At 51.5% G+C, this 14,270-nt stretch overlaps 1 protein-coding gene across 4 annotated transcripts in view; it reads right to left on the bottom strand.

Annotated features, from left to right (window-relative positions):
• The window catches only part of TTLL1 (tubulin tyrosine ligase-like family, member 1), a 35,321-nt gene that overhangs the window by 11,476 nt on the left and 9,575 nt on the right, over nucleotides 1-14,270 (bottom strand). For 3 of the 4 annotated variants that reach the window (XM_010843638.1, XM_010843640.1, XM_010843639.1), the window contains exons 4-7: nucleotides 7,831-8,039; nucleotides 6,250-6,430; nucleotides 4,950-5,084; nucleotides 3,574-3,682 (exon numbers count right to left, since the gene is read on the bottom strand). In XM_010843638.1, coding sequence (XP_010841940.1) covers nucleotides 3,574-3,682; nucleotides 4,950-5,084; nucleotides 6,250-6,430; nucleotides 7,831-8,039 — 634 coding nt within the window. The remainder of the gene's footprint in view (nucleotides 1-3,573; nucleotides 3,683-4,949; nucleotides 5,085-6,249; nucleotides 6,431-7,830; nucleotides 8,040-14,270) is intronic. The other variant, XM_010843641.1, reaches the window with a different exon arrangement.

The raw sequence follows: 14,270 nt of genomic DNA, 5'->3' as shown, positions 1-14,270 counted from the left end.
CAAGGCACCCAGGGGAACCCAGCGCTTGTTCTCACCCTTGAGCATTTCCTGGGGCCCTCCCCTGTGGGGGGCGGGCACATAGGGACAAGGCACATGGGCTGTGCCCCTTGGGGATCTGGGATGCATGTTCTTAAAACACAGTCATCCCTGGGTATCCGCAGGGGACAGGTTCCAGGGCTCACTCAGAATCCAAAATCCCTGGATGCCTAAATCCCTTACACGAAACAGCACAGCATTTGCACATAACCTACATACATCCTCCCATCTCCGTGTCCTTTAAATCACCTCTAGATTACACATCGGGCTTCCCTGGTGGCTCAGGGGTAAAGAGTCCACCTGCCAAGGCAGGAGACACGGATTTGGTCCTTGGGAAGATCCCCTGGAGAAGGAAATGGCTACACAGTCCAGTATTCTTGCCTGGGAAATCCCCCGGACAGAGGAGCTTGGTGGGCTATACAGTCCATAGGGTTGAAAAGAGTCAGACATGACTAACAACAACATCCCTAAGAGAAATCATAGGAAAAACTAGGCCAACTGTCCAGAAGTACCTTTCCTTTTCCAGGCACAGATTCTTTGTACCATCGAGAAAAATGTGCTTACTTAAAAAAAAATTCTAGAGGCCTGTTTTGCACTTTATGCAAAACACTGACATATGCACAGATATATACAACACGAGTACACATCTGTTTGGGGGCCTGTAGGAACGTTATCTTATCAGAATGATCTCACAGCACTGTTTTCCTATCAACTTGCAAAACTGTGCATTTCAGGACCTGGCCCTGGTCTCTGATCTCCTTCTCTTGCTCATCTTCCACCATGGGAAACCCTCCAGCAGTCAGGATGAATCTAGCCTCCTGGCGGGCACTCCCAGGGCAGCTCCGAGGTCTCCTGACCTTCAGTTACAGGCAGTCCTTTGCAGTCGGCCCCTCTGGCTGGATTCTGAGCCTCCCGAGAGCAGGGACTGTCTTGCCACCCTGGTACGGAGTGCAGGGTGGCACTCTGCACCCAGGGGCCCCCGGTGGACACGTAGACACACTGCCTCATTCGCAGCCTTTCTGTGTTCCATGTAACATCAGTTCTCTCTGCAGTGCTAAACTAGAGCCACACAAGGCTGAAACCGAGGTTTCTTGGAGTAAGCACTTTTTTACGTTAAAAAGCAAAGCATTGACAATTAGGATCAATGTGGCAAGTACTGCTGCGTCTGGACGTGGAGAGACGCCAGACTGACTGTACTGCCTCCACTCTCTTCTTCTGCCATTTTAAACGAATGGTTTCTGGGGACCTCCCTGGCAGTCCAGTGGTTAAGACTGTGTGCTTCCATTGAAAGGGATGCAGGTTCGACCCCTGGTCGGGAACTAAGATCCCACATGCCAGGTGGTGGAGCCAAAAGAAAAAGAATCATTTCTGTTCCTTATTGATGGAAATAGTGACCTAGTGACTGATGTCCTGAGAAGGCTCATCAGATGAGACCACCCTCCCAATTTCAGTCTGGCACCCCCAGGTCGAGGCGTCTTTGTAGGTCAGCCACTGTGCACTGTCCTAGGACATAAAACGGACAAGAGGTCAGTCACTGTCATTCCCCAGCTCCGCCCAGACCTCAGGGAACGTGCTACTTGGCTATGAAGGGTCTGTCGTTGCTTAGCTGTCCCCCAGATGCTCGTAAGTTCTGTGCTGTGTCACTTGGAAGGTCACTTTCCCCTTCTTGTGAGTACGACATCTCGGCCGTGTCACCCCACCTCCTCTGTGAACCTTGTAACGATGCTGCTCTTGGAAAAACCTGGTGGGCAAGTGACGTGGGGTCGGCCTCACATGGAAGCCACTTGCCACCCTCAGGGACAGGTGGCCGTGGTCACATCATTTCACGACCAGCAAGGTAAAAACCAGGGCTGCTGTTTGAGAGCGAGGTTGGGTGACTTGCCCAGGTCACACAGCAGGTGAGTGATGGACATCGGATTGAGCCCAAGCGGGTCTGACCAAATTCTTCAGTACGGTTACTCAGAAAAGCTTGTTTTCGATCAATATTTACCCTCTTTCTGCTCCAATTACAGAAAAAGACCAGGGTATTCAGGCTTCCATTCAAGCAAGATACAAGTAGAAGAGGGTCTTTCATAGAGAAATGAGACCTTTGGGACTTGTTTGCCAGGACTGGGTCAGAGCCTGGGTATAGCGCCCCGTGTCCCAGCCTTCACTGGCCACTCCAGGGCCCTCTCTCACCAGCACCCTCACTCGGGGCTCCAGCCGCCTTGACCACTTTCAGCTTCTGCAATGCTCCTTCCACACGGACTGTGCCCTCTGCTAGAATGTTCTTTCTGCACGTCCACCTGGGGAACCCCTGGCTCAGACTTCAGGTGTCTGCTCAAGCCTGCTTCTGCACAGCAGCCTCTGGCCAGCTGGCCCCCAGGATCCTTCATTCCAAGCTCCTCCAGCTCTGAGTCTCTACCTTCAGAGCACGCAAACCGTTTGTGACACATTCCTCCACACGACTACTGGACAGCTATCTCCCCCGCAGGCTCTGGGCTCCATGAGAGCAGAGATCAGGGGAATTTGATCCCTTGTGTGAGTGTGTGCTCAGTCGCGTCCAACTCTTTTTGACCCCGTGGACTGTAGCCTACAGGGCTCTTCTGTCCATGGGATTCTCCAGGCAAGAATACGGGAGTGGGCTGCCATTTTCTCCTCCAGGGAATCTTCCTGACCCACAGGATTTGATCCACATCTCCTGCCTTGCAGGCGAATTCTTTACCGCTTGAGCCAGCAGGGAAACGTATAAAGACAAGGCCAGCTGGTGGTTGTGTAAGATCTGGAGCTCTGTGGGCAAACTATAGGTTTAGGATTTTGTTGAGGTGATGGTGGTGGTTGTGGTTTAGTCACTAAATTGTGTCTGACTCCTGTAACCCCATGGACTGGAGCCCACCAGGCTCTACTGTTCATGGGATTTCCCAGGCAAGAATACTGGAGTGAGTTGCCATTTCCTTCTCCAGGGGATCTTCTGGGCCCAGGGATCAAACCCACCTGTTTTGCATCTTCTGCATTGGCAGGTGGAATCTTTACCCTTGAGCCGCCTGGGAATACTGCCCATCACTGTAGCCCTTAGCATGGGGCTAACCCAGGGAGGTGCTCAGTGAGTGAATGACCATGCATGAATCCTCTCCTATAATCCTCCCAACAGCCATAAGGTGATAATATTATCTCCTTTTACAACTGGAGAGACTGGGGCTCTGACACTCAGTTAACTTGCCCCCAAGGTCACAGAACTAGAAAGACAGTAATAATATTACCTCCTTTCATAGCTGGAGAGACTGGGGCTCTGACACTCAGTTAACTTACCCCCAAGGTCACAGAACTAGAAAGACAGGGCTTGGACAAGGGATTTTCTTTCTCCAAGTCCCCCACCCTGACACAGGCTGGCACTCGGCTTGGGCAACCAAACTGGATACCCGGGGCACCCCCCCATCAGTGCCAGGGCATCTTGACTCCAACTCTTCTACCCACCCACCCTGTCCTGCAAAGAGAAAAAACAAAGAAACCCATGAAATCAGTCCACTTCCTTAAGCTTAGTTGAAAAGAAGTACTTACCCCGTGTTTCTGGATGGCGACATTGGTGAGATGGACAAACATGTTGTCCAGCTCGCTGGTGCTCGGGGTGTACTTCACGGTGCAGAAGCGGCAAAATCCAAGTTTATACCTAGGCGGGAATTTGGATTAACTCAATTCTCTGAGGACAAGCGTAAACAAAATATCACACTTTTTTGTCTTAAAAGAGCTGCCAACATGGATGTACCTAGAGATGGTCATACTGAGTGAAGTTAAGTCAGACAGAGAAGGAGAAATACCGTATGACATCCCTTATATGTGGAATCTGAAAAGAAATGATACAAATGAACTTACTTACAAGACATAAAGAGACTCGCAGACTCAAGAGAAGCAACTTATGGTTGTCAGGGGTCAGGGGAAGGATGGGGGAAGGAATAGTTAGGGGGTTTCAGATGGACATGTACACGTTGCTATATTTAAAATGGATAATCAATAAGGACCTACGGTATAGCACAGGGGACTCTGATCAAATGTTATATGGCAGCCTGGATGGGAGGGGCGTTTGGGGAGAATGGATACATGTGTATGTATGGATGAGTCCCTTCACTGTTTACCGGAAACCATTACAGCATTATTAATCGGTTATGCTCCCATAAAAATAAAAAGTTTAAAATAAATAAACATATAAATAAAGACCAAAAAAATTGCAAAAAAAAAAAGAGTTGCTTTTCGTTTTGACCTTTTAGAAGAGTTGCCTTGTAAAATTTTTATGGTTCTTTTTATATAAGGAGTTTATTAAGATATAATTTACACGCCATAAAACTTATCCACTTAAAGTGTACAACTCAACGGTTTTGGGGTTCAGAGTTGTGCAACAATCACCACTACACTCCAAAAGGCGTGTCACTGCGTCACTCCAGAAGGAAGCCCTGTGACCCTCAGCAGTCACTTCCCAATCCCAGGGCTGGGCAAACGCCAAGCTACTTTCTGTTCCTACAGTTCTGTCTATTCTGGGCATGGTGTAGAGACGGAATTGTACAACACGTGGCCTTCTGTGTCTGGTTTCTTTCTCGAGTATGTTTGCAAGGTTGCAAAGAGTGGCTTCTTATTCTGAGGATTCACATCACTGTCAAAGGCACCGTCTTACTCAACATGGACCATGTGCCAGGCGCTGCAAGTTCGGGGAACTTGACCAACGACCAACCTAACAACCCTTGCCAGGGTCCTGAGGAGCAGGAGGTGTCGTGTCAAATCGGTCTTTTTTTTTTGGCCGCACCTCGTGGCTTGCAGGATCTTAATCCCTGACCAGGGATCGAATCCGGGTCCCCTGCAGTGGAAGCACTGAGTCCTAAGCAGGGGACTGCCAGGGAATTCCCAAAGCACAGTTTTAAGGAGGGAAACAACCCCTCAGCTCTTACATGTAGCAGCGCAGCGGGCGGTACGTAGACACCAGAACGTACAGGCGCAGGTCGAACTTCCTGCCACCGATTAGTAACGGGTTGTTAATGTACAGAGAGATCACGTAGGCTTCCTTGGTGGACTGAGTCACAAACCTGGGTGCGGCAGAGAAGGCTGAGCTTAGATGCAAACACCAGAGGGCTTTAACAGGGAACAGACCTGAGGGTGCCAAGCGGGAGGGGGGTCAGGGAGGGATGGATGGCGAGCTTGGCATCGGCAGCGGCATTAATATTATATACAGAATGGATAAACAAGGTGCCACTATAGCACACGGGGACTGTAGTCTATAGCCTGTGATAAACCATCATGGAAAAGAATATGAGAAAGAATATATATAACTGAGTCACGTTGCTGAACAGCAGAAATTAACACAACATTATAAACCTGCCTTATTTTAAAAGACCAGAGACCTTTAGTTGGCTGGTGACAAGCTTGCTGCCTCTCATCAAGTGAGAGGCTGGTTTGTGGGGAGAAAACAGGGGCTGAGGGGTGGGGGCAGTATCCATGGAGGAACCCCCGGGGGCTGGCACTGTGCAGTCAGACTTCAACGCAGGACACGAGGCGGAGTCCCTGCCATTCCTGGGAAATCCTGACATCGCCCACCCCTAAAGGACGGCACCCACGGTCCAGGCATTCCCCAGCAGTGAAGAACCTCACAGAGGCAAGGAGTGAGGCTCAGCCTAAATCTCCTGGGGTCCTCTGCTCCAAGGAGCCCCCAACCCAGGGAGGAGGCCGACCTGACTGTGCCCAGGTCTTCTCTCACCCTGGCTGCACACACCACCCAGTGCTCGGGTCCATCTCCAACTCACCCCCATGAGGCTGGTGCCACTGTGTCCCCAGTTTACTCGGATGAAAAACCCGAGAGTCTATACAACAAAACTGACTCAGGCGGTGAGTGTCAGACAGGGGTGCAAGCCCAGGCACCCAGAAGTTAAGCACGTGCTTTGCCAGCTCAGAAGCACCAGGACTGGATGGGTCTCCCCCCAACTTTCAGAACAAAGAGCAGCTGGCAAGGCTCCCTGCTCCAGTGCCCTTACCCTGCTTTACACACCTCTCTCCGGGTGAGATTCTATGCCTGGTGATGCTGCTGTGGCCACAGGGCCTTGCCCTGCCTCCAGGTGTTCACATGCACAATTGCTGCACACCTGGGAAAGCAAGCAAGCCCCCCCAGCCATTCCCCCCCAGCCCACCAGCCCATGGCCAAAAGCCTAATGACATGAGACAGCTGCTGCAAAGCGCACGGGACGCCCGTCCACTTACGAAGATGTTTTGCTGTCCCGGGACCACTTTTTGATCTGCGAGAGCTTGTTGATCAGGAAGATGCCCTTTCCCTGGGCTTTGCCACAGGGTTTCATAATCCAGGTACTCGAGGGGCTTTTCCGGAACTCCTCCACAAACAGGTTGTAGTCGGCAGGCAGCATGTAGGTGACAGGAACAAAGTCTGAGGACGGGAGAGGGGACAGTGAGTGAGTCAGCCCAACAGCGGCCACGGACGGGAAAACACCGCGCCTGCCTTTCCAGGGCCTGTGCCGTACCCTGCGCCCCTGCCCAGCGTCTGATGGAGCAAGGACTTCTGCTGTTCAATCCATGTGAGACACGTACGGCTTGCTCTACTGCGCTTCACAGATAATGTGTTTTTTCACAAAATGAAGGTTTGTGGCAACCCGGCATGTAGCAAGTCTGCTGGCGCTATTTTTCCAACAACATTGGCTCACCTTGTGTTTCTGTGTTACCTTTTGGTAATTCTCACACTATTTCCAACTTTTTCATTATGATGTTTGTTATTATGTTTGATGAACTATAATAAGTAATCTTGATGTTACTGGGTGGGCTGAGACTTACGGAAAAACCCAAGGGAAATTTCTGGCCAAGCCAATACTACTGCAAAAAAAAAAAATGACAACTCACTGAAGGTTCAGATGATGGTTAGCATTTCTAGGTAATAAAGTATCTTTAAATGAAGGTATGTGCATTGTTTTTTTGAGACATAATGCTATTGCACGCTTGAAAGACTAGAGTTTAGTGTAATGATAACTTTTACATGCAGTGCAAAACCAAAACAATCATGTGACTTGCTTTACAGCAATATTCGCTTCATTTATTTTTTATAGTTTTGTTCTTTTTATTTATTTTTGGTGGCACCGCACAGCTTGTGGGATTTTAGTTCCCTGACCCGGGATTAAACCCAGGCCCCTGGCAGTGGAAGCATGGAGTCGTAACCACTGGACCGCCAGCGAATTCCCACTGTGGTATTTGCTTTATTGCGGTGTTCTTGAACTGAACCCACCGTCTCTCCAAGGTCTGCCTGTAACGAGTTCTCTTTTGGCTGCGTGCCAGTTACTTTTTAAATCTGTACCATTTAATCCCCACAGCAACCTCTGAGCTCGGCATTGTTATTATTCCCATTTATCAGATAAGGACACTGAGGCCCAGAGAAGTCACACATCGTTTTCCCCAAGTGTGCAAAGGGATTCTGAAACTTTCCGCCAGGCCAGCTTTTCTCACAGGATGCTGAATGGACACATCACTCTCTCCGGGCCTTCCCAAACACAGGATTCACCCCTCCCGGCAGTCTGCAGCCCACGGAGGGGCCCCTGCCCTCCTGAGCACATTTCCAAGGCACTGACACAAACTCAAGATTCCAAAGCTGAAGCCCTCCCCGCCCCCTGCCCTGCTCCTCCGTATCTTGTAAACACTTGGAAAGAAACAGGTGCTCACAACTCGCACAGACACACTCATCCCGCAGAGCCAACAGCTGCCACCCCCATGCCATGTGCTGATGGGGGAAAAAACACCACGGCTATTTATTTAAAAGGTGAAGCCGGTGGAAAGGACACGAACCCAAGTAGAGGTACTTCCCGCTTTCGTCCTTCTCTGCCAGCGGGCTCCCTTCCTTCTCCAGCTCCTTCCTGTATCTCTTGATGTTTTTCACCATCAGGTCCTTCCGCGTCAGCTCATAGTGGTTTGGGAAATGGTTGACTATTTGATCATCCGAGAGCCGGTAGCCAGTTTCGACACTAAAAACATTGCGGATGGTCTGCACGCTCATCCTGAAAGAGAAGCCAAGAAGGGACATGCGGGACGAAAGCTCAGGGTGTGTCCACGTGGAAGGAGGACTCATTAAGGCCCTTGTCGGCTTCCTTCCGACAAGGAAGCATGTTCCTCAGAGCTTAGCTGTCCCCAGCCCGCACCTGAGCCCAGAGGGGTCCAGCCTACGGCAGCAGGATGTGTGTCTGTGACTATACCTGAACAGTCTGGGCGAGGGCTGTTCTGAGTCTGTGCCCTGACTGGCTGCACTCTCTGGCACAGAGTAGATGCTCAATAAACGTTTCTCGGTTAATGATAACATTGATTATCGATATTACATGAGACAGACCCTTTCTGAGTATGAAGTCAAGAAATTCACTGACTCAATATCTGCACTCCAAGTCAGGAAGGACAGGGACCCCTTAAAACCAAAGCCCCAGGGACTTCCCTCGCGGTTGTCAGGGAAGGCAAAATGGAAGCAGTCTTGTTCAGGCTTCAGAAGCCGAGAGCAGGCCTCTGACCTCTGACTCCTCACCCTGCCTGGATTACACGCCTGTTGCCAAGCACACCAACTGCTACCAGCAAGTCAAGCGGCACTTTGGATAAGAGAGGGAGAGGACCCTGGATTTTCTGTTGAGCCCCTGGAGGCCTGGCCAGCCCTCTTAGGTCAGGAAAATCCTGTATCTCACAAGGTTTGAGACACACAGGATTGTGAAAGTGAAAGTAAAACCAGAGCTGCATTTCTGAAGTTTACGCAAACCACTGATAACAGCACCCCCCAAACTGCAGCGTGAAGCCTCACCCGTGGGGTGGGCAGACCATCCGGGACCTTTTCCCAGCTGAGACTCCAGATACTAAGGAACGTGCCGGTGCCGGTGCCGGTCAAGCCTGCTGTGGGTCGGCCCGATTTGGAGGTGCGCATGCTGTTACTTTCCTCTGCTGTCCCTATTTTTCTTCCTTTAATGACTGTACATTGAAATTAAGCCAAGTAATCCTCTATTAAATATTGAAACTGTTTGTGTATACTGTTTCTTTTGTTAATGAATACTTCAAACCTAAAAGTGACCAGGGATCCCCCTGCATTGGGAGCATGGAGTCTTAGCCACTGGACCCCCAAGAACTCCTTTTTATGTTATATGATATCCTATTTTACACTGTTACCACAACGAGAGGGAAAAAAAAAGCAGCCGTAATTCCTGAATACCGTCAAATGTTACTCAGCGTTCAATCCCCAGTAGTCCGATAAATACTTTTCACAGCTTTTGCAAATAAGAAGCCAGGCCTTCTCACTAGTTGCTCTCTCTCACATGTCTTTAAATCTATACTTTCTCTCCCACCTTCCTTAAATTTTTTTTCTAGGCAATTTATGTGTTGAAGACACTGGGTGCCTGCTCTGCAGGGGTCTCACAGTTTCCTTGTTTACCACGCTCCCCCGGGCCCTGCACTTCCTATAAACTGGGGGTCCGACCAGGCGGACGCGGAGCTGTGTCCTGGGCAGTGCGTGCTCCCACGGGCCGGCACATCCAGCCTGGAGCCTTTCCCCTCAGGATGTCAGCAGCTCCACCCAAGAGAATTACAATGTGACCCACGTAGCTGAGTCATATGGTGAGCTTTCTAGTGGGCATATTAAACCAGAAGTTCAAGAGGCAAGAATTTTAATCTGACTCATTGGAAAAGACCCTGATGCTGGGAAAATTTGAGGGCAGGAGGAGGAGAAGGGGGCGATAGACGATGAGATGGTTGGATGGCATCACCGACTCAACGGACACGAGCTTGAGCAAACTCTGGGAGACCGTGAAGAACAGGGAAGCCTGCCCTGCTGCAGTCCTCGGGGCTGCAAAGAGTCGGACACAACTCAACGACTGAACGACAAACAACAGTCCAACATCTTATCATCTCAACATATAATCAACATAGAAATTAGCGGTGAGGGATTTTACATTCGTTTCTCCGTGCTAGAACCGGGAGCGTACACCACACTCGGGCACAGACACCTTTGTTTGCATCAGCCACACGCAAGTGCCCTCTTGCCCTGTGGTCAGCGGCTTCTGTCCTGCACAGACATAGATCCTTATTTCGTGAGGGGTTACAAAATGGTGAAAATTCTCCTTTCTCATTCCTCCTTCATTTATTGCCAGGAATGTTTCTATGAGGAGAAATTTTCCTTCATGGACAATTCAGACAGCCCGTGAAGGGTTTCTCCAGGGAAGATTGAGTGACTTTTTTCCTGCATCAGTTTTCCAAATGGTGAGCTGGCTCCCTGCCCTCCCCCGCCCCGACCCAAGGATGTGTGACGAGCTGTGCTAGGCCCCTATCACTGCAGAACAAATGACCCAACGACCCAACGTTCGCTACCTAAGATAACCACCATGGTATGTTATCTCTAGGTTCTGTGGGGTCAAGAATTTGGGCAGGGTGCGGCTGAGCGCTCTGAACCATGTGGCACTGAGGTCACTCAGGCGGATTCAGACAGCTGGTCTGGGGGCCCGAGCAGGCTTTGTCCACAGCTGGCACCTTGTGGGGGTGGGTTCTCCCACACGACAGTCCTGGGACGGGCAGGCTTCTCATCTGACAGCTTGTGGCTCCGGCTGGGGCTTTCCACACAGGAAGTAGAAGCTGCTGGCTGCTTAAGGTCTGGGCCCCGAAAAAGAACACACTAGCCATGTCCCACTGGTCAAAGCAGTCACAGAGCCCACCCAAGGTCAGGAGAAGGGGACAAGACCCTTCTCTTACCTCCAGAGGGAAGTAGTATCAAAAACACAGCTATTTGTAGAGGGGGGCGAGGCTACACAGCACATCTTATGAGATCTCAGTTCCCCGGCCAGAGACTGGACCTGGGCCACAGCAGTGAAAAATGCCGAGCCCTAACCACTAGGCAACCAGGGAGCTCCCCACTGTGGCCATTTCAAATGTGTCACAAATTATGCGGGTGGTAAAGAATCTGCCTGCCACTGCAGGAGATGCGAGAGACAGGTTTGATCCCTGGATTGGGAAGATCCCCTGGAGAAGGAAATGGCAACCCACGCCAGTATTCTTGCCTGGAAAATCCCATGGACATAGGAGCCTGGTGGGCTACAGTCCATAGGGTTGCAAAGAGTTGGATATGACTGAGCAGCAGGGATGGTGTTTGGTTTCAGTTCTTTTGGGGGCATGTTTATGAACTCATAGATTCAAACATGCATCATGAATTTCGATCTGTTTCAGTTATTCTTACTGCAGCTCTAGTTCTCCTTATTTTGGGCAGAAGGAACTCTCTAAGTTGCCTTCTGAGTCTTATTAACGTGACTCTAGTAGTCCTCGACCATGTCTCTGCTTTCCCATAAGACAAGCTATTCTGAGCTCACCTTGTACAAGTCTTCCTGAGGCCCAGCGACAGGCACTTCTGCAAGGAGCAAGGGAAACATTCACCTACCCTGTAGCCTGACTGTTAAAGGGTCCCAATGCTCCACCCTCCTTGTTCCATATCCTGTGTCACTTTGTAGCAAGTCCCTTCTGGAGGTAAAATAACTTTCCCCTTGAATTTGAGCCAACCCAATGCAGTTCTTTGGGCTTCCCTGATAGCTCAGATGGTATAGGGAGTTAGACGGGATAGGCTACACACTCCAGTATTCTTGGGCTTCCCTTGTGGCTCAGCTGGTAAAGAATTTGCTTGCAATGTGGGAGACCTGGGTTCAACCCCTTGCATTGGGAAGATTTCCTGGAGAAGGGAACGTCTAGCCACTCCAGTATTCTGGCCTGGAGAATTCCATGGACTGTATAGTCCACGGGGTCGCAAGGAATCAGACACGACTGAGCGACTTTCACTTCACTTCAATGCAGTTCTTTGGCCAAAAAGAACAGCAGAAGTGATGGCGTGCCATTTCTGAGACGGGCCCTTAACAGCCTTCAGAGCTGCCACCTCTCTCTTGGGCCCCCGACTAGCTGGCTGGAGGGTTGTGAGAGCTTTGTGGAGAGGAGCCCCTGTTGTCCTGGCCAAGGGCATTCTAGACCAGCCAGGTCCTGGATGACCCGCCAGGTGACAGCAGACGCTGCATGAGCCCAGGTAGGGTCAGTGAAGCAGGCCAGACCAAGAGAACTGCTCCACCAAACCGACAAACTCATGTTAACAAGAAGTGGGTCTTAGCTGTGACACATGTGATCTTCCAACATTCGTTGCGGTGTTTGGGACAGTTAGTTGAGGCATGTGGGATCTAGTTCTCTGACCAGGGATTGAACCTGGGCCCCTTGCACTGGGAGTGCAGAGCCTTAGCCACTGGACCGCCAGGGAAGGCCCCAGGCCCCTAGGTTTTCTGGTGCTTGTTATTCGCTGTCTGGCAATGGGTAACCCTACACTCCCTCCAGCACGGTCACTGTTTACCTGTTTCACACTCCGTCTACTTGCTGCCCACGTGTAAGGTGTTTTTGCACAGGTGTTGTCAGGATACAAATACAATTTCAAAATATGTTTTTCTTCTCATTTATTGTTGTTCAGTTTCCCAAACTGCTTTATGATCATCACAGTATTTTAACGGCTGCGCCTTAATCTGCTTGGTTACTGTATTTACCTTTCCCCGACCAGTTAATATTTAGCTGTTTTCAGTAATTTTCCCTAACCGATTTCCAAGACCTGACTGGGACGCTCAGTGCTTAAAGCATGAGCTCTCAACATCTCCAAATATCCAGCTCCTATCAAACTGGTCAGCCCTTCCCTCCTCTCACTCTTTGGCTCAGGAGAGCTCCACTCTGCTCAGTGCTATGTCATCCTCAGCCTGGATGGGAGGAGAGTTTGGGGGAGAACGGATACACGTACGTGTATGGCTGAGTCCCTTCGCTGTTCGCCTGAAACTGTCACAACAGTGTTAATGGGCTATGCTCTGACACACAAAAAAAAGTTAAAAAAAAAAAAAGCGATCCAAAACCCTTCTCAGCGTGAAGACGGCAGCACTGAACTCCCACTCGCCCTCCACCCCGGCATGAGAAGCCGAAAGTACACGCTGAGTCCTGCTGGGTCCACGGCCCCAGGCAGCGGGACACGAGACAGCGAGTACTAAATGCTGTCGTGCTCAGCCTTCCGTTCAGAGCTCCCGTGAAGCAGGGTTCTGGATAAATGACGTCACTTTACCTCTGAGAGGTGAAGTATATGCAGATGCTGACCCACTTCACAAATGCCCTCCCTGCCTGCCGGCCCCGCTCCTGCAGGGGCAAATCAGGTTTAAAGAGCAGGTGACTTCAGTGTTGTCGGGAGCACAGCTCATGTCCTCCCTCTGTCCACTGCCGGAGCTGGGGGCTGGGGGTTGCCTGCTGTGCCTGGGGCCCGGCCAGGCTCCGGGGAGGCTGAGAGAAGCCAGGCCAGGTCCTCAATTTTCCAGGCTTCGCAGGGACACCAACAGAGGGGACAGGTGGGGAATCACAGACTCAGCGTTTGCTGCCACCTGAGGAGAGCAGCCCAGGAGGGCCCGCGGGGCAGAGCTGGCTTCCAGGGCACACGCGCTGGCGCGTAAGGGAGGTGCTGGTGGGGCTCCTGCCCCGTGCCAGCACCGCCTCACACTCCGTGCTCCCTGAAACCTCAAACAACCGAACCTGGGAAGACAGGTCAAGGCCTCCGCGAACAGTGGGGTGGAGGCTCCAGGGCTGAAGCCACACGCGGCTCGGGCCCCAGGGTCTGGACGTCTAACCCCCGGGCGCGCTGTCTCTGGAGGGTGGGCTGAGGAGAGGCAGAAAGCACAGCGTGTACAAAAGTGCAAAAGAAAGACAGTGTTCTCAGGGGGTCAGTGGGGAAAACGTGCAGCCTGCTGCACTGGCGGGGGAGCAGAGGGGGAAGGGAAGGGGCTGGAGAGAGGCCGAGGACCATCTCTTAGGGCAGCGGCAGGGGGAGAGAGTCCTGGGTGGCGGCAGGGGAGAGTCAGGGTGGAAAGGCCCCTGCAGGCCCTGACGTGCTCCCCCACCGACCCCCCATCCCCCCAAAGCCTCACTCCCACGCTCTGCACCCAGGAGCCGCTGCGGCTTGGGGAAGCCTTCTGGTGGCTAACCCGCCAGGTGTGTGGATGCTGTCCCGAGGGAGGGAGCAGCCCAGGCCTGGACCAAGCAGGACAGGGGAGCTCACCCAGAGGAAGAGGGTGGAGGCGAGGCGGAGAGAGGAGTCCAGGAAGACTCCAGGGCTCCCGGCTGGGCCAGGCACCACCTGGGACTGAGTGCCGAAATGCGACCTTTCCAGCCTAACTGGCCTTTCCGGGGTTTCTCAGTCAGTCCAGCCAGCACCCTGCTGACCTAATGAC

Source organism: Bison bison, unplaced genomic scaffold, assembly GCF_000754665.1.
Source record: "Bison bison bison isolate TAMUID 2011002044 unplaced genomic scaffold, Bison_UMD1.0 scf7180017864184, whole genome shotgun sequence".
NCBI classification, from domain to species: Eukaryota; Metazoa; Chordata; class Mammalia; order Artiodactyla; family Bovidae; genus Bison; species Bison bison.
Note: the sequence above shows the minus strand (reverse complement) of the source record. Positions and strands in the feature narration are given on the sequence as shown.